Source organism: Equus caballus, chromosome 2 (genome assembly GCF_041296265.1).
Source record: "Equus caballus isolate H_3958 breed thoroughbred chromosome 2, TB-T2T, whole genome shotgun sequence".
In the NCBI taxonomy this organism is placed as follows: Eukaryota; Metazoa; Chordata; class Mammalia; order Perissodactyla; family Equidae; genus Equus; species Equus caballus.
Genome location: NC_091685.1, coordinates 63,902,142 through 63,925,420, shown reverse-complemented (window position 1 = coordinate 63,925,420; position 23,279 = coordinate 63,902,142). Strand labels below are relative to the sequence as shown.

At 52.9% G+C, this 23,279-nt stretch overlaps 1 protein-coding gene across 4 annotated transcripts in view; it reads left to right on the top strand.

Moving 5' to 3' along the window:
* KIF13B (kinesin family member 13B) overlaps positions 1-20,033 on the top strand; it is a 188,661-nt gene extending 168,628 nt beyond the window's left edge. For 3 of the 4 annotated variants that reach the window (XM_023636228.2, XM_023636226.2, XM_023636224.2), the window contains 3 exons: positions 6,696-6,758; positions 10,444-11,452; positions 14,712-20,033. In XM_023636228.2, the coding sequence (XP_023491996.2) occupies positions 6,696-6,758; positions 10,444-11,452; positions 14,712-15,001 (1,362 nt within the window). In that variant the 3' untranslated portion in view covers positions 15,002-20,033. The remainder of the gene's footprint in view (positions 1-6,695; positions 6,759-10,443; positions 11,453-14,711) is intronic. The other variant, XM_023636227.2, reaches the window with a different exon arrangement.
* The last annotated feature ends 3,246 nt before the right edge of the window (positions 20,034-23,279 follow it).

The window sequence follows — 23,279 nt, the reverse complement described above, 5'->3', positions numbered from 1 at the left end:
ACGTCGGGGAGAATGGTACTCTGGATGGTTAAGCACCTGGTCCAGGGTTACAGAGCCTGGTGAGTGGCAGAACTGAGATTTATATTCAGGAGGCAAAATTTAGTGCACAATTGTGATCTGAGGAGATTTCACTGGATTTGAATACAAATAGCAAGTGATTGTATTTGTACAATGAAAGAATCTGTAAAGCATTCAAAGGAGGGACTGGAAGCTGTGGAAATGCACTGAGTAGGACCTATCCATATTTCCTTTTCTTGCCCATTCCTTTCTAAAAAGAATGTCTATGGGCAATGAGGAATCATTGACTGCTTTAAAGCAGGAGAGTGACCTGGGCAAATTTGTACTTCAGGATGCTCCTCTGACTGCAGTTTGGAGGGTGGGTTTGAAGAGGATAAAACTGGAGAAATTTATTCACGTGAATATAAAAACTTCATGAGGGATGGTAATATTGGTTGGAAAAGTGAAGTCACCTTCCCGTGCTTGACACATCAATACTTTAATGTCACTGATTGAAAGGAACATGTGGGAGGTAGGGTAACAATGTCTCTCCTGGCGCTAACTTGTGGCCACCCATCAGCCTCTCTGGGTGGCATTTTTTAGAGAATTCATGTGGACTGATCACCACCTTCCAAATGTGCAACCCCAGAGGTGATGAGGTTTACACAAGGGACTAATGGGTCAATTAGCATGCTGAGTTACTCATTTAAAATAAGAAATACAACTGCCAGAGGAATAGAAGTGCTGGTGTCATCACAGCTAGCACACTCTTGTCCAGATCACCCTGGAAAACCGGAGGATAAATCATAAGGCTGCTCCATGAGCATCGGGAGCTGGATGTCTGGACCAGTTCCTGAAGGTGTCAGATGAGGGATGCTCAAGCACCTGCCTTTGGACCAGTGCTGGGTGCTTACTGCCAGCCCTGCTGGACTTTCCACTCCCCATTCTTCCAGTCTAACCACACTGCCTCTGATTAGTTACATAATGTAATATGTAACAAATATGTTTATGTTGATTAGGTTATTGCTGAGTCTTGATCTTCAGGTAATGGGATGTGTCTGATTTTATCCATTGTTGATTACTTTTATGAGAACATATCCGAAGACTGGGAAATATTTTGTTTATGTGCACTCTCCCGATTGGTTTTGTTTCTTATATTCTTTTCACTTCAGCAACATGAAAATCAAAGGTTGGCTACTTGTTATTTGTAGCAACAGTAAATCTTACACATCTTGTTGCATATTCTTATGCTTGGACTTAAATGATTGATTAGAGTTAAAAAAAAGAGACTTAGAAGATCATATTAACTTAGGAACCATTAGGAAATGACACTTAAGAATTTATCAAATTCAAAGTAAGGGGTGATTATTAGGAAAGGTTCATTTTCAAACAAGAAAAAATGCATCAGAAAATTCATTGTTTCTGAACACAGTGATTATTTTTTGCTTCTACTGATATCTCTTCTCCCCTCTACCTATCCCTAGGCCCAAATTTCAGAATGTCTATTTTTTCCCAAATTCTATATAACTGTACAATTTAGCTTTTGTCACGTCACTTAAGTAATTCATTCATTCACTTATTTTATTTGTTTATTCACTCAACAAGCATTAAGTTACCGTTTTATGTTTGGGAACACAGAGATGAATGAGACATAATCCCTCGCTGTCAGAGCTTGGTTTAGAGGAGCTCCCTTAGAGATGTGTCCCTGGATCAGTAGGATGATGATGTAGGTGCTGGAGTTGTGTGTCTGTCTGGGGGTGTGCAGCGAGCGCAGTGAGTGTTTCTGCCTGCGGTTTCAGGAAGAGTAGATCATGCTTGAGCTGAGACTCAAAAATGCACAAGTATTCACCAGGTGGAACGTGATTCCCTAGGGGGAAGGAACAGCGTGAGGCAGGCCCTGGCAAAGCAGCGCATTCAAGGAGTTGAGAGTGGGTTCATCTAAGAAGCAGGGAGAGGGTGCACCCTCATGTGGGGGGTCGTCTTTACGTCATGCCAACGAATTAAACTTTATTCTTCTAGGCAGCGGGGTCTCCAACCATAGCTTTTATGCCTCGTGATGAACTTCTGAGCTATTCTGCCCTGTTTTCATTCATGTGGCCTGTGAAAGCCAGAGTTAAATAACGACAAGATAGGCTATGAGAAGTGACCGTCATCTTTTCCCTCAAACACGTCTAAGCAGTTCCCTTGCCCGTGACCGACTCATCTCTTCAGCTTCAGCAGTGCTCAGTGGACAGCGGGACTGCAGGTTCAGCTGGCGCTTGAGAACTCACTCCTTTTCCACCTCTGTCTCTATGCGTGTTTAACCATTAGGTAAAGCCTCTGAGCCTTGGTTTCTGCAGTGTGAAACGCAGATAATTATGCTTATATTCGTTTGCCGCATGGGACTTCTGCTTAATATTTATAGCTGCGAAATACTTTGCAGTCATTTTTATTAATAGTTACCAGATGTGTCGTAAGGATTAATGAACTTATGATCTGAAATGTTTTGAGCTCCTGAAATAGGAAGCAACTGTCTGCACAGGGGATATGTGAAAGAGCATTAAAATGCAAACAATACACATTTGGAAATTTGAGCTGTTATGTGTAAAGGACAAATGGCACACTTAAGATTTCACTGCACTTTGCAGGTATTTCTGATACCCTGACTAAGGTTGCTGAATTCATCACAAGCCATTGCCAAATGTAGAAAGCTAGGTATCCCCCCTTCAGCCTGCAGGTATGCACAGGCACAGGTGCGCGTGCACACACACACACACACACACACTCATGCTGTTTCTGCTAATACCACCATTACTTTTCTCCCTATCATCCGTACTCCCTGAGCATCGTCTTTGACTCTTTCCTCAGCTTCCACAGCCAGTTGTTTCCAAGTGTTTGGTAGTCTCCTTGATATCTCTAGATTTTCGTTTCTATTTCCTTTTCCTCTTACCATCCAAGTTAAGGCTCTTATTAGCTCTCCACTGAACCATTGAAGCAACTTCTTAATTGGTCTCTCCAAGTTTAGTATCTCCCCTATTTAAGGATTAATCTTCTGTCAGCATAGTTCTTATCACTGCTTCATTCAGTAACCTTTGATAGCTCCTTAATGCCTGTGAAAATCAACCATAAGCTCCCAAGACCTCCTCCACTTGGCCCTAACCTTCCTTCCCTCTGCCCAGTGCTGGTCAGTCTAGCTCATTCTCTCTTCCCCAAGACCTTCTGGAAGATTGAGAGGCTTTTCCTGGGGTAGAGATGTGAGTAGAGGGGACACATCAGACACCAAGGGCTGCTGCCTTTCTCGTGCCTCTCTTCATGTGTGAGGGGTCCCTCTGCCCTGGGAGAGGCCGCTCAATCAAGACCTGTCTCAAAGAGCAGCCCTTGTGAAGGCATTCTAGGCCTGTTCCATTTGTGATCCCTCCTCCTCTGACTGTTCTCTGCTTTGGATACTTCCATTCTAATATCTATCATTTTCCTTGATGTTTTAATTGTTTGCATACATGTCCTTCCCCCAACTGGATTGCCAATCTTTTGAGAGCAAAGCCCACGTCTTTCTGACTTTTGAGTTCTCTGGAGCGCTTTTTGCAATGCTTTGTGCACTGTGAGACCTAAGTCGTTGTTGAACTGAACTTAGACATTGGATCAGAGCTCCAGTTATCTTCATGGAGGGCAGAATTATGGAAAAATTTGAAATATACAGGAGTAGAGAGAATACTATAGCTCATCACTAGCTTCAATAAAAATTAACACATGGCCAGTCTTGTGTACCCCCACACTCCTTAGTGTGTACCTTTCAAACATCCTCTGTCGGAGAAGTATCTACCTGTGGTCCTCACTTGTACGGAGTTAATATCTGGCAGCCACCACTACCTAGCACCCCGTGGAGGGAGGCGCCACGAAGCTACTGCTGTGTGAACTGGAGAAGTAGGTGTGGTCAAAGTACTTGACATTACACTCAGGACCCACTCACACCTGATCTAACCTTGTTTTGACACCATTTTTAGCCATTTCAGATGTGTTTAATCATCACTGGTTTGCACTTTATCTGAATGGTGGGAGTCATGGTGGACATCTTTATGAAGCAGAATGTTGCCTGATCATCAGGATGTGGTCAGTGAGAGTCAGTGATAGTGACAGGAAACCTGTGAGCAGTAGACATGAGGTCTTCAGCTTAGTAGCCTGGAGCCATGATGTCAGGGCCCAGGGGCTGTGGCACCATGAAGCCTGTGGGTCTGCTGGATTCCAGCATAGTGTCAGAGTCAAGCTGGGCCTTTAATTCATTTTAGCAAACATTGTTTTAATCATTTACTGGATTTTTCTAATTACTCTGAGTCATAGAGAAAGTGTGAATTACGTTTCCACGCTCTGTTTAGGAAGGCAGGAGTCACATCATCTTAGAAGAGGTTTCATCCTGTGTGGTTATGGTTCCTTCCTTGCTGGGATTTTTACATTTTTATGCTTTAAGGGGAAATTTCACCCCAATCTTGTCTGTTTTGAATAAAATCTAAAGAATGTAAGTATTTTGGAGTTTGAGCTTAAGAAACTGTTTTCTGTCTTTGCTAAGAAATATGCTGTGAACCTCTTTCCATTTGGGGGGCACTTCAGATTCAATGGGAAAAATGGAAATAAAGATAAGCAGCCCCTGCCTTCAAAGACTCTAAGGCAGAGTGGAGGGTACTTGCTTGAAAATAACTGCACTCTCATGGGGTTGACGCAGAGAAGGGAAGGAGAGAGCTCCTGTGAGGGGAACAGGGGAGGTGCTGTAAGAGAGGGAAGGAGGACTGTGTCGTGGGAGTGGAGGCGAGAGACTCTTTCCTGGTCAAAGAATTGAGGGAGAGGCTGGAGGGTCTTGTCATTCAGGCCCTCATCGTGTGCAATGGCCTTGCTGCCACCAGGGCGTCCTCCCTCACTCTGTTCCGTTGGCCCCTCACATTGTCTTTCTTAAACACACCTGCGATGCCAGCTCTCCCTGGCCTCAAAGCCCTGGTAAGCCCCCAGTGTTTGCAGAGTGAAGTGTATATTCCTTTAGTTCATCCCTAGGTCCTTGTTCTATTTAGCTCCACCTTCTACTTAATCTCCTCTCCTCTGTGCCTTTCCTCAAATCCTTTTGCTGTTCCCTCACCTTCAGCAGAATTAATCCGTTTTAGCACTTTTCTCCCAAGGGCCGTCCCAAGTCATAATTGGTTATAGTAGTCCCCTTTGCCAAAACGCAGTGATTTGGTGCTGTGAACTCAGGTTCACATGCCCTTAAGTGTGCCATCTTGTTCCAGGTGGGCTCTTGTCTCTTCAGTTAAGAGTGTGGGCTGCCCAGTAGGAAGCAAGACTTTGGCTGTCCAGCCTTAGTGCCTGCATGCTGTGCAGAGGGCCTTGATGGCATAGAAGGCTTTGGCACCCGGATATGCTGTGGGAACTGGGAGGACCTGGAGTGCTTAGGACCAGAAGAAGGGAAATGGAAAGATGCGGGATTTACTTCTCTAGGCAATTTAGATTAGACAATAGATCAGTGACCAGCTGCTTTTCCTTGTGGACCCGAAAAGAGAAAAGACACTCGTACTGTGCAGAAACCAGCTCTGACACCCAATGTTGACTCCTGTGAGACAGGACGAGGGGCGTTTGTTCTGCCAGGAGGGAGCCCTCTTAGAGCTGAGCATTCTGAGGCGAGGTCCAGACTCCTGCACTGGAGCAGGAGAGCTGGGAAGGGGCCAGAGGTTGGTTGAGGGAACAAAGGCAGAAGTGGATTCCTGATTTCTTCAAGATAATCACCTCTGCTTCCATGTCCCGCTGCCATCGTAAACTCAGCAACTACTGAATGAATTTCTGATTTCCTCTCCTTCACAGTTACCAGCTCCTTCTCCTGACATCCCTTCTCCTTATCCTGGTGCCAATCATGTTTTTACTCTTCTTTATTGCTCCTTGAACCATGCATCCATAAGTAACGATGTCCTTTCTTGTGATGTTGTAGCACCCATTAATTCACACCTGCTCTGTGCCTAGAGTCTCATTAGTGATTGGCCCACCTGAGTCCTGAGATATTTCTCCAGTCTTTTCCTTCCGCACTGGATCAGTCTCCTGCTTTGTTTGCTCAGGCATCTCTGGTGGTCCTCGTCATTTCCTGAGTCAGTTAGCTTCAGATGCTAGAGCCTCTGTCCGTAGATCCCTCCTGCTCTGTCTTGTGCCTGAGCCAGACCGGCTTTCTCCCTCCTCGCTTCCTGGGACTACACTCACAGTCCTCCTGCTGCACCACGAGTGTTCCCTGGCATCAAGGCTTGGTTTGTATTCCGCCTCCCGTCTGAAGCCTTTCCCCATCTTTCCTGTTCTGATCACTTCTCTCTGTAAAGTCCTGTAATGCTTGTAGGTAGAAACACAGCCCTTGAGTGACGTGTGCCCTGCATGAGTGGAGAGAGCTTCTGAGAGCGTGTCAGCAGCCACATATCCGTTACTGGGTTCAGCGTGTGTCTTGCATTGCCAGTTGGGGCTGAGCCGCTTGCTGTGGTCCTTATTTCTCACATTTCCTTATATGTGTGATGACCCAGCCCTTGGCATGCTTAATGGGTAGCGACTTGTTAGAATTCTTGGAAGTTGTAAAAGTTCGCTTCAGGTAGGTCCTCCTGATGGACTCTCCAGCCTGTTCAATTAAAACCTCCTCTGGTTTTGTCTCTTTTGCTTCTCTTGATTCCTTACGCCGCACCTCCCCCCCACCCCACCCCGCCTTGTTTTCTCAGCCGGTGCCCCGAATCCTGGTGCAGTCTGCCCTCCCGGATGTCGGGCCGATCAGGATGGCGGAGGTGAGTTAGTCGGGCTGGGGTGGCGCCTTGGCAGGTGGCTGCCCCACATGTGGGGGTGGCCCCAATGCTATAATTGTTGGGTCTGCACCCGTGGCTTTTTTATTTTAGCGTTCCCGTTTTGATAATTAACTACCATGTAGGTCACTGTCTTCTCCCTCTCTATTTTCCTTGTTACACTTTTCTATTTTCAGCGTGTTAATCATATGATTGCTAAACTTTTAGGTGCTTGACTGCTAATGTAGTCTGCTGCGTTAATAGCCCACTGCTAGGCAAAGGCGATTTCTATAAACAGAACAATCTCCTTATTCTAAGTGTTTGCTTAATTCTCGGTTTTACATTTTATTCTGATTCATGATATCAGCGTGAAAAGACTAATGCTAAGCTGGGGAGAAAATAGTCTCTTATGATCTCCCGCAGATGAACAGCACTTCTCATCTTATGAATAGCAAAGCTGTTTTCTCCCACTGTGCATTCATTCTCTTAGGAAATGCTCTATCTTCACAGGAAAATTTTATTTATTAAAACAATAACAAAAAGGCCAAATAATTGGAAAGGAAATTCAGACCTCCATGAATTCACTCCTTTCTAAAAGGCCCTTTTCCAGGACATCCTTGGTGTTCACGAATGTAACTGAAGATAGATCTGTGGGCCCCTGCTGTCGCCTCCGAGTAGTGTTGATGATTTTGCTGAGGCAGGACTGGGGCCCCACGGCCAATGGGACAGGATGGGACCAAGTCCCTAACTGGTGAGGACCCTCGACCTCCCACTGTGTCCGCAGCTCAGGGCAGCTGTGCTGCTCATCGTGGTGGTTTCCTCAAGTCTAGGCTCTCCCAGCAGTCTCTGGAAATGTTAATGGTAAGGGTCTACCCCGAGGACGGCAAATAGGTTTCCACTCACATGTCTACTCCAGTCAAGTGGGAGCAGCTGCCTGCCAGGCGCTAATGGAAGGAATCGGAGGCTGCGCTCGGGCTCAGCAGGAAGGAACACTGCGATCAGGGGTTGCCTTCTGCCACCTTTGTTCTCTTCTTTGTCGTCACTGTGGATCTGAGCTCTGATCCCTGATCCCTGGTTTGTCACTTACTGGAGGCTCTGGCTGAAGCCTGTAACCTCTCTGGGCCATGTTGTAAAATGAACGTGATCATACTTCCTGGCCTACATCAAAGGATTCATATGGAAGCAAATGGGCTAATACCAGGGAAACCTAAGGCACTGTCACTGGACCGTTCCCTGCTCTGGACAGGACCTAGCTGGCCCTTAGCAGGCTGCTGTCGATCTGGCATGATGGGGTCTCATCCCGCGGGGGAATAGGGAACACATACTCTTTTGGGACCTTAATTATCATTCAGATTCTAGTCTCTTGTAGTTTTGTTTGTGTTTTCTTCCCTTCCTGGTCAGTGATATTAAAAATAAAATAGAAAAGAATAAATAATACATGTACAACTTGCAAAAAAAATGATTGAAGGATTGCCTAATCTTTTAGAGTATTTATGCTGGTGACAGTTATTGATCTATTGGATTTAGTAAATTTTGCAGCCTAGAGATCCATCACAAAAATGGGCTGTTAATCTCAAGAGGCGCCGTTAATTTCGTACCCTGAAAGTGTGCCTAGGGGGGAAAGGAAGGCCCCCAGAGACAGGAATGTAAATGACAATTCACGTGAAAATGCATGATTTATCAAACTGCTGAGTTCAGCCAAGTAACTGTAAGAGACTTATAGATCTCAGCTGTTTCCCAGTTCAAATAAATCCTGCATTTCAAATGGAAAATGGCCATTCCTGTAATATAAATAATCTTTCCGTAAATATTGGAGAACATATTTCTTTTTCTGAACACCCCTCTTCACCACATCTGCCCCACTCCCCATTCCTGCCGCCTCTTTTCCCCTGTCATTGTGAATCGGAATAGAAAGATAAGCTTAAGATGGCTTAAGTTGTCAGCGAAAGAGCACCTTACAGGCCCCTCAGAAACAGCAGACTTTGGATGGACAGTGGCTGTCGTCATCCCCCATGAGATGGGGCTCTGTGTGTGTCTGCCAGCGTGACTCAGACAGTGACATGAGAGGGAGAGGCCAGCCGCTGGGCTCCATCCTTGCTCAGCTGCTCCTCACTGCGGGGCCGGCTGTTGCTTGGCCTGTGTCTGCCAGGATCAGAGGGCCCCTGACCCGTGACATGGGACCAGCCTTCAGCAGCAGCCGGAAAGATAGCCTCTCAGAGAAAGGGCATGGCCTGCAGGCAGCCACTGTCCCCTCTTCCTTCCTCTGTGGCCCAGCCAGGAATGGCCAGTCAGCCCGCAGGCCCGAGGGTCACTTCTGCCTGAGCCTGTGAAGCTGCGCTCTAGCCCTGTCCGATCCTCCAGTGAGATCATCATTTCAATTTTGTGGGAGAACAGTGCTCTTCTGGCCTCTAGAGATTCTTGGTCTCTGTGAAGTCGGGGTGGGGAGGGGTCTGTTTCCACAGGAGCGGAGCTCTAAGCCTGAGTGCAGGGAGGTGGGGCATTCTGGGGGGAATGAGGGAATCGTGATTTTAGTGTGCGCCTGCTGGGTGCCGCGCTCTGTGGTGAGGGCCTTCGCCTGCCTGTCGTCCCACAGCAACCCTGTGTGGCAGTCGCTTATGCATTGTTTCCACACCACCAGGCGATTGTCCGACAGCAGCTGGGTGTCATACAGTTCAACTCGGTTCTGACACTGTCTACCCGGGGATAGCGGCAGACCCCACAGGTTAAGTGCTTAGTCTCACAAGACTGCCACCACCTTACCCACTAAGCTCAAGTCTGGGCTGTCACCTGTGCTTCTGACCAGCCGGCTCTAGGTTGGAGGTTCCCATGATCCCCTCCTTGGGTTTGACTCATTTGCTAGAGTGGCTCACAGAACTCAGAGAAACCGTTTACTTACTAGATTACCAGTTAGTAGAAAAGGATGTGGCTCAGGAACAGCAGATGGAAGAAGCGCACAGGAAAGGTATGCAGGAAGGGGCACGAAGCTTCCCTGTCCTCCACCTGTGCCACCCTCCCTGAATCCCCACGTGTTCTCCAACCCGCAGGCTCCCAGAAGCCCGTTCTTTTGGGTTCATTACGTAGGTGTGATTGATTAAATCATTGGCCATTGGTGATTGGTTCAACCTCCAGCCCCTTTCTCCTCCCCGGAGGTTGGGATTGGGATGGAAAGTTCCAGCCCTCTAGTCACAAGGTTCATTCCCCTGGCAGCCAGCCCCCCATCCTTAGGTGCAGTCCAATAGTCACCTCATCAGCATAAACTCAGGTATTGTTGGAAGGGGCTCCTTAGGAATATCAAGACACCTTTATTGCTTTTAACACTTAGAAAATTTCAAGGGTTTTAGGAGGTCCGTACCAGAAACAGGATGAAGGCCAAAAGTCTCTTTCTCTTTATAAATCACAGCATCGCAGGCAGCTGTTAGAATCTGATTTGTATGTAAGGTGGGGAGATGGAAGGGCTGCTCAGCTCTCAGCAGGGTGCACAGTGTGGAACCTGCTGGGGCGGAGTCGGCCCCTCAGCATTTGCTGTGTGAGATGCCAGGTCCCGTGGACGCAGGTGGTGGAACTGATGCTGGAACCAGGTCTGCCCTACTGCCCGGCAACACGCTGTTACCATCGAAGCTGTGACGTTTCAGCCAACAACAAAGTCTATCTCACTTTTGCATCCTAACCAGTTACGCTTCCCCCTTTCCAGCTACAGGCTCACCAAGAGGGCGTGCAGATTAGCGCGGCTCCTGACGGGGCTGTGCAGACGGCCCCTGTGGCGAAGATCTGCGACAGACCAACCAAAGCGCCTCCCCAGCAGGCCGTCCCTGCCAACACCCAGGCCCCGGACACTCAGGAGGGGCCGCCCAGCCCCCTGAGCGAGGCCTCCAGCGGGTACTTTTCCCACAGTGTTTCCACCGCCACGCTGTCTGATGCACTCATCCCTGGCCTGGATGCCGCTGCCCAGGCTGGCGGGCAGACGCCCGGCTCGCCCCCTCCTGCCCTCTGCCAGGACAGCCCAGAGGCCGAGCTCCCGCTTCCACCTGCAACGGCCAGCACAGACAGTCTTTCTGCCCAGTTGGAGGCTCAGAGCAGCCTTCAGTCACTGCCCGGCCCGGCGAAGCAGAATGCTCGGGGCGGCAGCAGTGGTGCATCTGAGGCTAAGGAAGCAGGTTCCTGGGAGAAGCCAAACAAAGAAGCCAGCGCTTCTCCAACTTGTCTTCCCACCTCTGCCCCCCAGAACGAATCACCCAGCCAGCAGAGTGGAGAAGTTTCCTCTGCCACCCAGCAGCCAGGAAGACCCCAGGACCAGGCGAAGCCGGCCACTGGCTTGGAGCTGGATGTCTGCAAACCACAGCTGCCTTCTGATCTCCTGCCTCAGGCGCCTGCCCCAGCATCTCCGTTCAGAATCCGGAAGGTGAGGACCTCGGAGCTGAAGTCGTTCACGCGCATGCTCGGCGGAGAGCCCGGCTGCCCCTCTGGTGCTGAGGAGGACCCCCTGGTCCCTGGGGGGCCGGGCAGCGGCAGCTCTGGGGGACAGGCCCTGGGAAAGCCAGAAGTCTCCTCAGATTCTGAAGAAGCCAGCGAAGTCCCCGAGTGGCTCAAGGAGGGAGAATACGTTACCGTGGGCACCAACAAAACGGGCATCGTGAGGTACATCGGGCCGACGGACTTTCAGGAGGGCACGTGGGTCGGCGTGGAGCTGGACTTACCTTCAGGTGAGTGCGGGCTCTGGAGGCGACTTGGCGTGGCCGCTGAGGTCTGCTGGAGCTGTGGCTGGCCCCGCGCTGCCCAGAGGTGTGCTCTGGGGCACACCGTGTGACCTCTGAGTCTCCGGGTCGCCGCTCTTCAATATCAGGAATTTTCACTAGATAAGAGTTTCCTAAGCATTTTAAGAGTCAGGTTCTCTTTCTTTTAACCTCCAGAAATTTTTCAGAAACCTAAGACATTAACTGAAAGCTACTCTAAATTTGGTAATGACTTTAAATGCCAGGTTTTTAGTCACAGGAGCCTGTGCATTTGAACAAGGACAGCAGCCGTATCTGCCGAGCTTGCTCAGGTTACAAGCGCTGGTGCCCGTGCACCTGCTCGGGTGGCTCACTTGTTTCCAAGACATCCCGAGGCTCCTTGGCCCGCGGGTCGAGAACAGGAGACGGGCGATCTAGGTGGGATCGTGGTGGCAGGCTCGCCAGCCCGTAAAGCCTCACTTAGAATGGCGCGTCTTAAAAGCAATAGATCATCATTTTCAGAAGAACTGAGGGCACGTCTTAAGGAAATACTGTGTCCTTCAGATGTTTTTTTTGAACAGCTTTATTGTGATGCAATTTACATGCCATAAAGTCCGCCTGTGTGAAGTGCACAGTGCAGTGGTTCTTAGTGTATTTACAGAGCTGTGCAGCCGTCGCCAGAGGTAGCTTCAGAGCAGAAGAGAAGCTCCGAGTCCCCCAGCAGGGGCACAGCCCCTCCCCAGGCCCTGGGAACCGTCAGTCTGCGCCGTCCCTCTCAGTTTCTAGGAAATGTCCTAATCTGGACTCTCATATAAATGGCGTCACACAGTGCGTGGCCCCTGTGCCTGGCTTCGTTCTCCTGGTGTGACGTTTCCTAGGTTTCTCCAGTCGTAGCCTTTGCGAGCCTGCATTCCTTTTTGCAGCCGAAGAAGGCCCCTCTGTATGGCTGCCCTGCGTAGTGTCCGTCTGTTTCTCAGCTGACGAACGCATGGGTTGTTTCCACTTTTTGTCTGTTGTGAATAATGCTGCTGGGGATGTTCGTGTATAAGATTTTGTGTAGACACGTGTTTTCACTCCCCTTGAGCGGAGACCCGGGAGGGAACTGTGTGTTAAGATTCTGAGGACGGCCAGACTGGTTTCCATCCTCCCTTCCCACCAGCGGTGTGTGAGGGTCGGGGTGGGAGCCGTGGAGACGGGATCGTGGGGGGCTTGTGTGTGGCCTGCTGGGTTAGCTGGGGGTGGAGGGGTGGAGGCATGGGAGCTCTCCTTGGTCGAGACAGAGTGAAGTCGGGGGGCGGCGGGGGCTCTGTGAACCGCGGAGCCTTCCCCGCAGTGACTGTCTCTGGGCCCCTCAGCTCAGCTGTGAAGTCACTCGCTATCTTTAAAAATAATTTTGGCAAAGAATGTCATAAATTGGAAGTGCTTCTAGAAGATTAATGTAGCACAGGCTGGAATATTTTTTAAATTCCATTTCTGCTGGATGCGAAGGAGAATTGGGAAAGAAGTTTATATTTGCAGTTGAACTCAAGAATTAAAGGGGATTAGCAAATAGATGAATTCCTCGGCAGATAGCTATCAAGGACCTGCTGCGTTCCCCCTGCATCTGGGGTCCTGAGGACACTTGGTGAGCAAAACAGCCCCTGGGTTCCCTGGACTTTCATTTCAGAGGGGAGACAGGTACCAAGTCAACAAACAAATAAAATCTGATAGTAATAAGCACTATGAAGAAAATTGGATTAGTGGGGAAAAGATGGTGGATGTGGGCAACGTTTTAGATAATATTGAGGGAAGCAAAGGCACGAGTGACGGAAGGAAGAAGCTGGGCTGGGGGCAGCATCACCGGCCAAGCCCCCAAAGGTCCCGCCTGCACAGGGACACGTGCCACATGCAGGGGGAGCAGGAAGGCTGGCCGAGGAGGCTGGAGAGGCGCGGTGGCCGGTCACGAAGGGTAAAGATGATAGGAAACCACTGGAGGGCTTAAAAAGATGACTTTGTTTTAGGAGAGTAGACTTGGGATGAAGTGTGGGGACAGGAGGCCACTTAGAAGGCTGCTGAGGATGCCCAGGAGGGGGGTGAGTGGTGGCAGTGGAGGTGGTAAGAGGTGGCCAGCGTCAGGAAAGATATGACAGTGAGGCCCCCGGATTGAGGGAGGAAAGGAGTCAGGCAGATACCTGAATGGGGCCTGAGGACAGGGTCACGACGGTGCTGTGGGCAAGCCTCGAGAGCAGGTGAGGGCGCGGGCAGGCGGGCAGGAGACCGCAGAGCTGGGTGTGGGACAGGTGGGGTGGGGGTGTGGGCTGGATGCTCTGGTGGAGGTGAGATGGCGGAGAGGGCCAGGCTCATGGCGAAGAGGCGTCAGGGCTCACGGAGTGTAGGCTGGGGCGGGTGAGCCCCCAAGGGGAGAGCAGGGCCGAGGGTGAGACTGGGAAGGAGGTGGGTGTCCCAGGAGCCGAGGGACAGCGGTGGCTGGAGAGCGGGAGAGATCAGCTGTTAAATGCTTTGAGAGGTGGCCCCGGGTAACCCTGGTTAACCCCGAGAGGAGCTGGTGGAGGCGAGGCGTGTTTGGAGGGGGTGAAGAGAGGGGCAGGCGCACGTGCGGACAGGGAGTGTAGAAAATTCATGATGCTTTTTGCAACAAAGATCGTGTTCCCCACCAGCCCATCACCACTGGATGGTGACATTTAGGGGTCAGGGCGGTCCCTTTGTTCAGTCTCCCCCCAACGTGAGCATTGTGTCCTCATCCTTCACCTTAAAGCATTTTCTATTCACTTTTACAAAGGAAACTTCTTCACTCCATCTTGACACACTGTATGACCTCTGACTAGCTACAATTTGGTAATTTGCTAGTTTCCATCTAATAGATTTAGGAAAAATAATCACTCTACCAATGCCATCCATCCTAGATTTACATTTTGACCATCCAGACTGAAAATGATCTGTGCCCCAGGGTGGGTGGGGGCAGTGCCAGCTCTGCTTTGGTGGCTTTCTGCACCTGGGTGTCAGAAATGGCAGGGCCAGCATGTCTTCGACCTCACGCCTGAGGCCGCTGGGGAGTCGGGGGTGGCGGGGTGGGGGGTCTGTCCCCGGTGACCACTGCGTGCTTCCCAGGGTACGGTTGCCCGGGCTGGCCTCGGCGTTCCGTGGTGAGCCCGGTTCGGGGCCATGTGGCACACGGGGCTCCTGTGGGAGGGCCCGTGGGGGCGGGAGCAGCCTGGGAGCCGCCTCTACGTCTGCTTTTCCTTTCCCCCAGGTAAGAACGACGGCTCCATCGGAGGGAAGCAGTACTTCAGGTGCAACCCTGGCTACGGGCTGCTGGTGAGGCCGGGCCGCGTGCGCAGGGCGGGGGGCGCGGGCCGCCGGCGCAGCGCGGGCCTCAGGCTGCAGGGCGCCCCCGAGCCCCGCAGGAGCAGCACCCTCTCCGGCTCCGCCAGCAACCTGGCCTCCCTGACGGCAGCCTTGGCCAAGGCCGAGGGCCCCGCGACACTCCGGGCCGACCGGAGCCACAGGAACCCCGAGAACCGCAAGTCCTGGGCCAGCTAAGCCGCGCCCACCGCACCCTCCCTGGTGGCGTCCTCCCGGGCCGGCGACACTGACGCGGTGGCGGTGCTGCCGAGCCTTGCTGCCCACAGCCCTGGGTCGGAGCAGAGTGGGCCGTGTCGCCTCAGACCCCCTCCCCCGGGGAGCAGGGCCCACAATGCTTCTTAGACGCTGCAGGGCTGAGGGCCTCGCTGCTTCTCCGAGGCCTCTGGAAGCTCTGTTTCTTCCTCTGCCCGGACAACCAGGCGGCTTCACGGCAGGTGGCGGCTGTGGAGCTCCAGGAGCCCAGAGTGGCCCTGGGCATGGGGAGCGGGGTGCCCTGCGGCCTGGGCTGTTCCCACCTGGCGGTGTTGCTCTGTCTTCTGCTCTGGTGACCCCATTAACCTCTTAATTTAAAAAATAATCCTAACTCGTGCCTTCCCTTCCCTCAGGGGCAGGCTGTCCTCTCTCCGCCCCGGCTGGTGCCTAGACTCTCCTCCGCGCCCCAAGTCCTGGCTGCTCCTCAGGCTCCCACCACCCCTCTCGGCCCTCGCCCCCCTCGCCCCAAGTCCCCACAGTCCTGCGGCATCCGTGCCTGGCCAGTCTCCTGAGGCTTCTGGCACGATGGCCTGTGTGCCCGAGGGGCCCTGGGCTGACTCCCCACCTTCCCCTCTTCCTTTCCACAGGGTGTCTCAGACATTTCTCCCTGGGTGTTTCAGCATCTTTATACCTGGAAAGTTCTTCCTCTTTGCCACTTATTCCCTTACCAGAATGCTTGGAATATATTTATTTATATTTATTTTTTCAAAATTCGGAATTGTTTGCGAGCCACAATCGTGTGCCCGGGTGTGAGTGCCCATGGCCTGCCTTGCACGTTGCACCTCTGCAGCCACTTGGGAGCTGCCCACCTCCCGCCTCGGGCGGAGCTTCCTAGAGGGGCCAGAGGATGACACCCCCTTAGGTTTCTTTGGTGCAGATACACAAGTGGCCTTATTCTAAGGTGACAGTGAAAATTTGGAGAATTGCCTTGTGCTTCTGGCCTTGATGGCAAAGTCAGAGGCATCACGACCTTATCTGGTGCAGTTTTGGTTTCTGGGGGTCCTTAGACCAGTGTAACTTATTGGTAGTTCTATGCCCAGGGGCCTGCGGCTTGCCAGGTGGGCCCTGGAGCAAGAGCCCCTCGCCGGCCCTGTGGCCGCCCCCGTGTTTGTCCCTTGGACCCTTGGAGAGCCACAGACCAGGCCGGCCTAGAGAGCACAGGCTGGCCAGCCTGAGACACCCCAGAGCATCGCCACCTCCTGCCAGGGCCTGGCTGGTCCCGGAGCCCCTCCTGCCGGGCTCCGTCGGGGGATTTGGGGCCTGGTGGCAGCCGGGTGCTGTGGGCGGTGCTGGGGGGCAGAGGCAGGGCTGCGGGTGGGACTCCGTCCGGGGCCAGGGCTGTGGTCTTTCCGCAGGCGGTAAGCAGCCTGGTGACCTCCTGCTGCAAGTGCGCCGCCCCTGCTGCCTGTCACCTCAAGAGCCCGGAGCCGGGAGGACCCCCCAGCCCTGCGCTAGGATTTGCACACAGCACTCTCGCTGCCTCTTTTTACTCCTCATGTTTAGACTCAAAAACGACATCCAGAAAGCGGTTATTTTGAGAAATCTCTGGTTCTCTAGGGATTTGCAGCCCCTCAGGAGGGGTGATGCCAGGTTCCCTGCCCCCATGGGCTGCGTGGGGCCTGCGGCCGGCCGGGGAGGCAGAGTCCCCGGGGCCACACGGCCTGCGCTCGCTCCCACCCGGGGGCTGGGGGGCCGGTGCCACCCTAGCTTCTGTTCATCGCCTCCCACGGGCTGCCCCGCCTGGGCCAACAGACTGTGGCTGGAATGGGTCGCTGCCACTTAGCTCGGGCTGGCCTGGCCACCCTCTCACCCTGGAGCTGCGGGTCTGCCGTGTCCGCGGGCGAGGGGACGGGCTGGGAGATGCAGAGCACAGCCTCTTACATGTGGCTTTAGTTCAGCGGAGAGGCCCAGTTTGGGAGCTGGAAGGGTCTTCTCACAGAGAACAGCTGAAACGTAGGGAAGCTCCGTGATCATCTCCCATTTACAGCAGCCCCGAGGCCGCCTCTGCAGCGCCCACCGGCACAGGGCCCCGCAGGGGAGCAGACGGCGCTGCCCTCGTGTCTGTCCCCGCCCACGGGCAGCCCTGGCCCAGGAGGGAGGTGCCTTGTTGGTGGGTGGCCCTGAGAGGGCCGGCCAGGAGGCCCAACTCCTTCCCGCAGGGCGGGCGGCGTGGGCGCGGGCCCCCCTCAGGCGGGCGCTGCTTTGTGTTCCTTCCTGTCTTGGGCTGGCGTTTTGGGGAGCACCTGCCGGGCGTGCGTCCCTGAATTAAGTGCTGTCAGTCTGCTCTGCTTCTGCTCTCACCCTCCTCCCCAGCACAGACGTTCTCCTGAAAGGCTGCTTTCCCTTAGAAGGTTTTCTCTCCTCCCCCATCGTCAGTTTGGTCCCCTCCTCAGGTACCAGCACCACCCCTTCTTCGAGGGGAGCAGCTCAGGTGACCTGGCCAGGGGCTCGTTGGAGAAAGGTGGTGTGGGTGTTCCTGATCTTCATTTACGTCCCGAAGCACTTGTTGGGGCCCATGTGCCCTGTAAGGTGGTGTCAGCAACCAGGACAGGGGTGTCCTGCTCTCTTTCTGTCGTTTGGCTCAATTAGAATAGAATAGACCGCAGTGGAACTCCTGATGAGCTGGGAGTGATCCTTCAGCTGTTGTCCCAGGAGGTCATTGCCCCAGGAGGTCTGGCGGGACCCCCTTCCTCTCTTCCCCTCTCTCTCATCCTCCCCCTCAGGCGGCCCAGCACGGCTTCACTGTCTCCCCTGGGCCTGCTGTTCAAATCTTCCTCGTTTCTGCCTGAGATTCCCCCCAGCCCTGCCACTCCTGGGTCCCAGCAGCTCCCCCCAGAAGCAGCATGTCCTGTGTCCTCAGGGTGCCTCAGAGCTTTGAGCTTTGGCAGGCGGCTTGGTGTGTGGGGAGGGAGCCGGGTCTCCTGGGAGGAGAGTGCTGTCGCTGCCCTTCATGACGGGAGCTCTCGGCTTGCCCGGGTTTTCTTACAGTGAAGTGTGTTTGGGGCCCGCATTTGGGGCCATCCTGGTGGTGCGAGATATGTTTGTCCCATTGGTGTTCTTGGTGAGCTGTGCCTGGGAGGTCAACACGTGGGCCTGTCCTGGGCTGGGGGAGGCTCGCCTGGCCACCTGGGCATCCTCGTCCTTCAGCATCGCTATCAGAACACAGCGCACTTGACCCGGCCCTCCTGACCCAGCTCTGGCCCCACGGACATCCTGGGACCCAGGAGGGCAGGAGCGGCAGTTCTGGAAGGACAGTAGGGGGTGGGAGCCGTGCTGGATCCTTGCAAGGGCACAGGGGTTGCAGTCTTGCCCTTCCTGTCTTCTTGCTCCACACCCTGCACATCACTTTAGGGCCAGCGTGTGACGGGTCATGACGGTCAAGTAGGGTGCCGCAGGAGGCTCATGGTGTCGCTTGACTGCTCTCCACCTCTGCTTTTTCTAGTGTCTTTGAAGGAAGCCTGCCCTGCTCCAGTGTCACTGTTTTTTTTTTTTGAGGAACATTAGCACTGAGCTAACTGCTGCCAATCCTCCTCTTTTTGCTGAGGAAGACTGGCCCTGAGCTAACATCCATGCCCATCTTCCTCTACTTTATATGTGGGACACCTACCACAGCATGGCGTTTGCCAAGTGGTGCCATGTCCACACCCAGGATCCAAACCGGTGAACCCCAGGCCACCGAGTAGCGGAACGTGCGCACTTAACCGCTGTGCCACCGGGCCGGCCCCCAGTGTCACTGTTTTTACCTTGGCTTCTCCGCACAGACTAATGTTAACCTGTGACTGGAAAAGCAGTGACATGTAGTAGACGAGGTCACTAAAGCCATGAGCCCAGGCACTCCCCACAACCTGGTATATGTTGGGCCTAAGATGCGGGCTCGAGAATCCTGTGAGGGTAGGAGGTCGAGGGAGGGGCTCCATCTCATCTGTCTTCTCGTCTCACCCTACTAATAAACAGGCCTAATTTTAGATGAAGTGTCAGCATTAGGAATCAAGCTGGGACTTGTAGCAGGTTCCCAGCTCTGGGATTTGGTCTGGCAGCAGGAGGGGATGGGCCACGTGGACGCTGGGGCCAGGGGAGTGTGCCTCCGCAGTGCAGTCTGGCTCTGGGCACCACATGAGCACCCCCAGGCCTATGGCAGACACCAGGCAGGGACCCTCCTGCGCCTCTGCCTCCCACTCTGCCCAAGCACAGTCACTGCTGGCCCCAAACCCCAGGGGGCTTCACGGGCAGTGGGGTCTGGCTGTCCCAGATGCCCAGCCCGGCCAGAGGGAGCAGGACCTCTCTGGCCGGCAAGAAAACGTGGCCAGCGTGAAGGGCCTTGTGTGTTTAGTGAGAGACTTGAGCTGTGAAAGGGCTGTTGAGGAGTTTGAAAGGCTTCGCAGGCGTTTAGGTCCCGTTGCTTCCTTTCATTTTCTCCTCTTGGCTTGAAGTTCCCTGTATGTGAAATGACTAGAAGTTCATGGGTATTTATTTTCCTGGCTAAGATTAGCCCCGCTTGGCCGCCTGTGGGCCCACGTCTCTCAGGGCTGTCAGCTCCCAGGGCAGCCACCTGTCTGTCGTGCCTTACCTCTGGGGACCAGGACTGCAGCCTGTGTTTTACGCCGAAGACGCTGCCTCGATTCTCCCCACATGCGTCTTTCTTTCAGAGAAGTCCGTTGTGCCTTCTGCCCGGCTGCTGACACTAATCGTGTTGGGGGAGTCTTGGAACGTCTTCCCTCTGTGCGGAGTTCTGTGAATATGATGGGTTCACATATGAAGAAGAGATTTTGATCGGGGGAGTATATTGATTTGCTACACATGAAATGGGATTTAAAAAATCCAAAGACTCTGTAATGAATTGTAAAGACTTAATGATTTGTATTGTATAATGAACTAAATCTCTGTAATTTTGTACCATATATGCCTTTCCGTCATATGACCAGCAGCTTCTAAATAAAACCAGATGATTTCTTGCCTACGTCTGAAGTCAGTCTTGTTGTTTTCCCCTCCCCACTCTGCTGCAGAAGTGTTTGGCCTCAGTCTAGATTGTCCCACAGGGCAAGGGGTGGCCTGGTTCTGAGTGAGTGAGGTGGGCTTTTCAAGATAGAGGCTTCTAGACTAAGAGGGAGGTTCAGGGGAGCAGCAGGTCCCCCGAGCATACCTGCCCAGCCCTGCGCTCTTTGTGACTTGTACTAAAGAACTGGGGAGGCCCTGTTAGTCCCTATGGCCAGTCTTATACTCCTTAGTTGAGACTTCTTACACGAGCCAAAAAACAATAGAAATTTTCTGATCGCCCTAGACCCAAGATCATTGGAGCTTCCAGGCTAACAGGGAGACAGTTGGCCTGGGGTGAAAGGGTGGATGACTTCTCTGGAGCAAGGCTGTCCCAGCTCTAAGGCCATGGCTCCACTGTCGATCTTGACCTGCATGACTGGCCCCACGCCGGAACCCCCGACTGGGGAGTGGAGGACTTCTGCACAGATAGGTTGACCCTCGAAGGTTCTGCAACAAGGTGTTTACAGGAGGAGGACTATAGCTGTGGATGCTGACAGGGCCCGTCACATCCCTGCAGGCTGTGGGGCTCGATGTTATTTGTTGGGCCCTGCTTGCCCATGAGGCCAACATCCTCAAGATGTGGTGCCCAGCTGTGGTCCAGCACAGGTTCGCAACAGCACTGGGGATGGGGGGCCCAGGCCCCCTGACCTGGGAAGATAAGCAGGCCTCCTCACGGTCACAGCAGACAGCCCAGCTCCAGTGAGGGAGGCAGGCAGCCAAGTGCGCTGTGTCCACAAGGGCGCTGACTCGCTGGTGGCCCTGCGTAAAGCTGTTTTCTTCCCTGCGTCAGTGAATCACTCAGGCTTCGTCTGATGGAAGGTGCACTTACCAATGCAGGGCCGCAGCCACTCAGAGGGCTGATTGGAGGTGGCCATCAGTCAGAGCACATCTTAGCAGGACTTGTTTATATTCATAAGTGCCGAAGAGTTGTTCTCAGAGATAAGCACTGCCAAATCATGACAGAAATTTGGCAGCCAGGAGCTGCCCTGCTCTGAGGCGGGAGTCTGAATGTAGAATCGATCTAGCAGCCTCTAGGACACGTCTCATTTCTCGAGCTGCTGCTTACTCTCTTGCAACTCAATGAGATCTTTGTCTGCGTGAGGCTGTGGGGTTTTTACGGTTGCTCAGACCCCAAAATGGGCTCTAGTGGCTCCATCACATTTAGTTCGCTCACTCATTGAGTCAGTGCACATTTGTGTACCTGTCCTGGCTGGGCCTGGTGTGGCGTACACTGCAGACTAGCAGTCCTGACGAGCCACACAATCAGGCGGATCTGGAGCGCGGGGTGCCCGCAGGAGGGGCCCCAGAGGCTTTAGGGGTTGAGGAGCTTCAGGCAAGTGTGTTTGGGAGCCTCAGAGGAGATGAAGGCGGAGGGGGCAGTGTTGCTGGGCAGGCCCGGAAGACTTCTAGGCGGGGCGTGAAGGATGGAACCAGAAAGAGCAATTTTGGCCCAAATAGAGGAGCATGGGCACGGTCCTTGGTATCCCACCCCCCATCTCCTGCCCACCTCCACTCGGCGACTTAGACAGGGTTTAGGGGCAGCTTCAAATTTTGCATAGTCTTCCCTAATTATGTACAATGAGGAGGGGAAAACAGACCATTTACTTCTCAGGTTTTCTCTGAGAACGGGAAAGTCAATCGACCTGAATCTTCTGAGAAGGGAGTTAGGCACCTTGTCCTAGAGTCCTGCTTAAGAATTTGATCCCAAGGATTAGATGACTTAGAGAAACACAAATAATGAAGCTTCGGTGTTCTTTCATTTTGTTTTTCACTGCTAAAGGTGAAGCCCCAAGAAACATGGCTTTTTTAAGAAAATGAGGTAGATGTGGCCTGGAGTGGGAGAGTGAAGGTGCGTGGAGTTTCCACAGTGGTCCTAGTGGTAGAGAAGCTGCCAGGATGTGGCAAGATGGTGGGAGGTGAGAAGGAAAGCTGGTGCCTGCAGTTAAGGGGACCACTGGGTGGAGAAGCTCTCTGGGGTCTGAGAATCGGGGGCAGCCCCGAGACAGAGCGCAGGTGGGAATCAGAGTGGATGCATTCTGGGGCTCTCCTGAGCCTGGCACCCCTCTCCGCCATGCACGGGTTCACTGTCACGTTGACCCTCTTCAAGGGTCCTCAGTCTCCGGGCACACTAGTCCTTTTTAAAGGACAAAGGGACTGATGTTCAAAACAGAACACGCCCCCTCTTTGTGAGTGTCAGGGCACTTCCCAAACGATTGTTCTTACCCAAAGAAATCCGGCCAGTCTTTGTTCAGTTATACATTTTATTCTCTAATAGGTACAATACTAAAATAAACACAAATTAAAAAAAAGTTTTATTAAAACAAAACTGTACAAAAAAGCAGTATACTACATTTTAATTACAGAACAGTCTACTGTCCAAAAGGCACTAATCCAGAATAGGAGATACAATGATACAGGACCCATTTGAACTATTTTAATCAATACGATAGAGCACTTGTTTCTTTGACCATTTACATCTAGAAACAAGGGCTTTTTGCTACAGTCATTACACATTGTTATAAAGATGAGTCCCACAGGTGAAGGTGCAGTATCGCTCTCCCTAGAGAAGGTTCACGTCAAGAGGGGCTGCCTTGGGGCTGAGAGGTGGGTGGGCTTCGGGGCGAGGCCGGGCTGCCGGTGGAAGGGCCCTGCCATGGGCACGTGGAGCAGTCTTCCAGCCTGGCCTCTCAGATGGTTGGTTTCTGGCCATTACTGGCAGCCACTTTACCCCCCTCTTGTGTGTTAGCACCGGGAAAGTGGGTTCTGAGATGCTTCAGGGACCTCGGGCTGGAGGCCTGGGTGTCCAGCCCTGGGTGATCCGACACCAGCAGCTCAGCAGAGGGGAGGCATTTTGGTAACCTGATCAGACAAAGGCAGCAACTACTCGGAAGAGGGACATGGAGCCCAGGGACAGCCAAGGAGCGAGCGGGGGCGCTCCATACAGCCAGGCAGGGCCCCCTGCTGCTTTCTGGGCAAACTGCTGGCCCAGAGATGAGAGGTCCTGTTCCTCACTTCAGAGAGGTGCTGCGTCCTCTCCCGGTGGAGAGTCTGTGTTAGAGAGATCTGACAATCTTTTGTTTTGGAAGCTGATTTCTAGAAGTGGGATTTTACTTCCCAGAGGCCATGTCCTCCCTCAGTCCCGCCTCAGGACCATGAGTGGCTCCTGGGC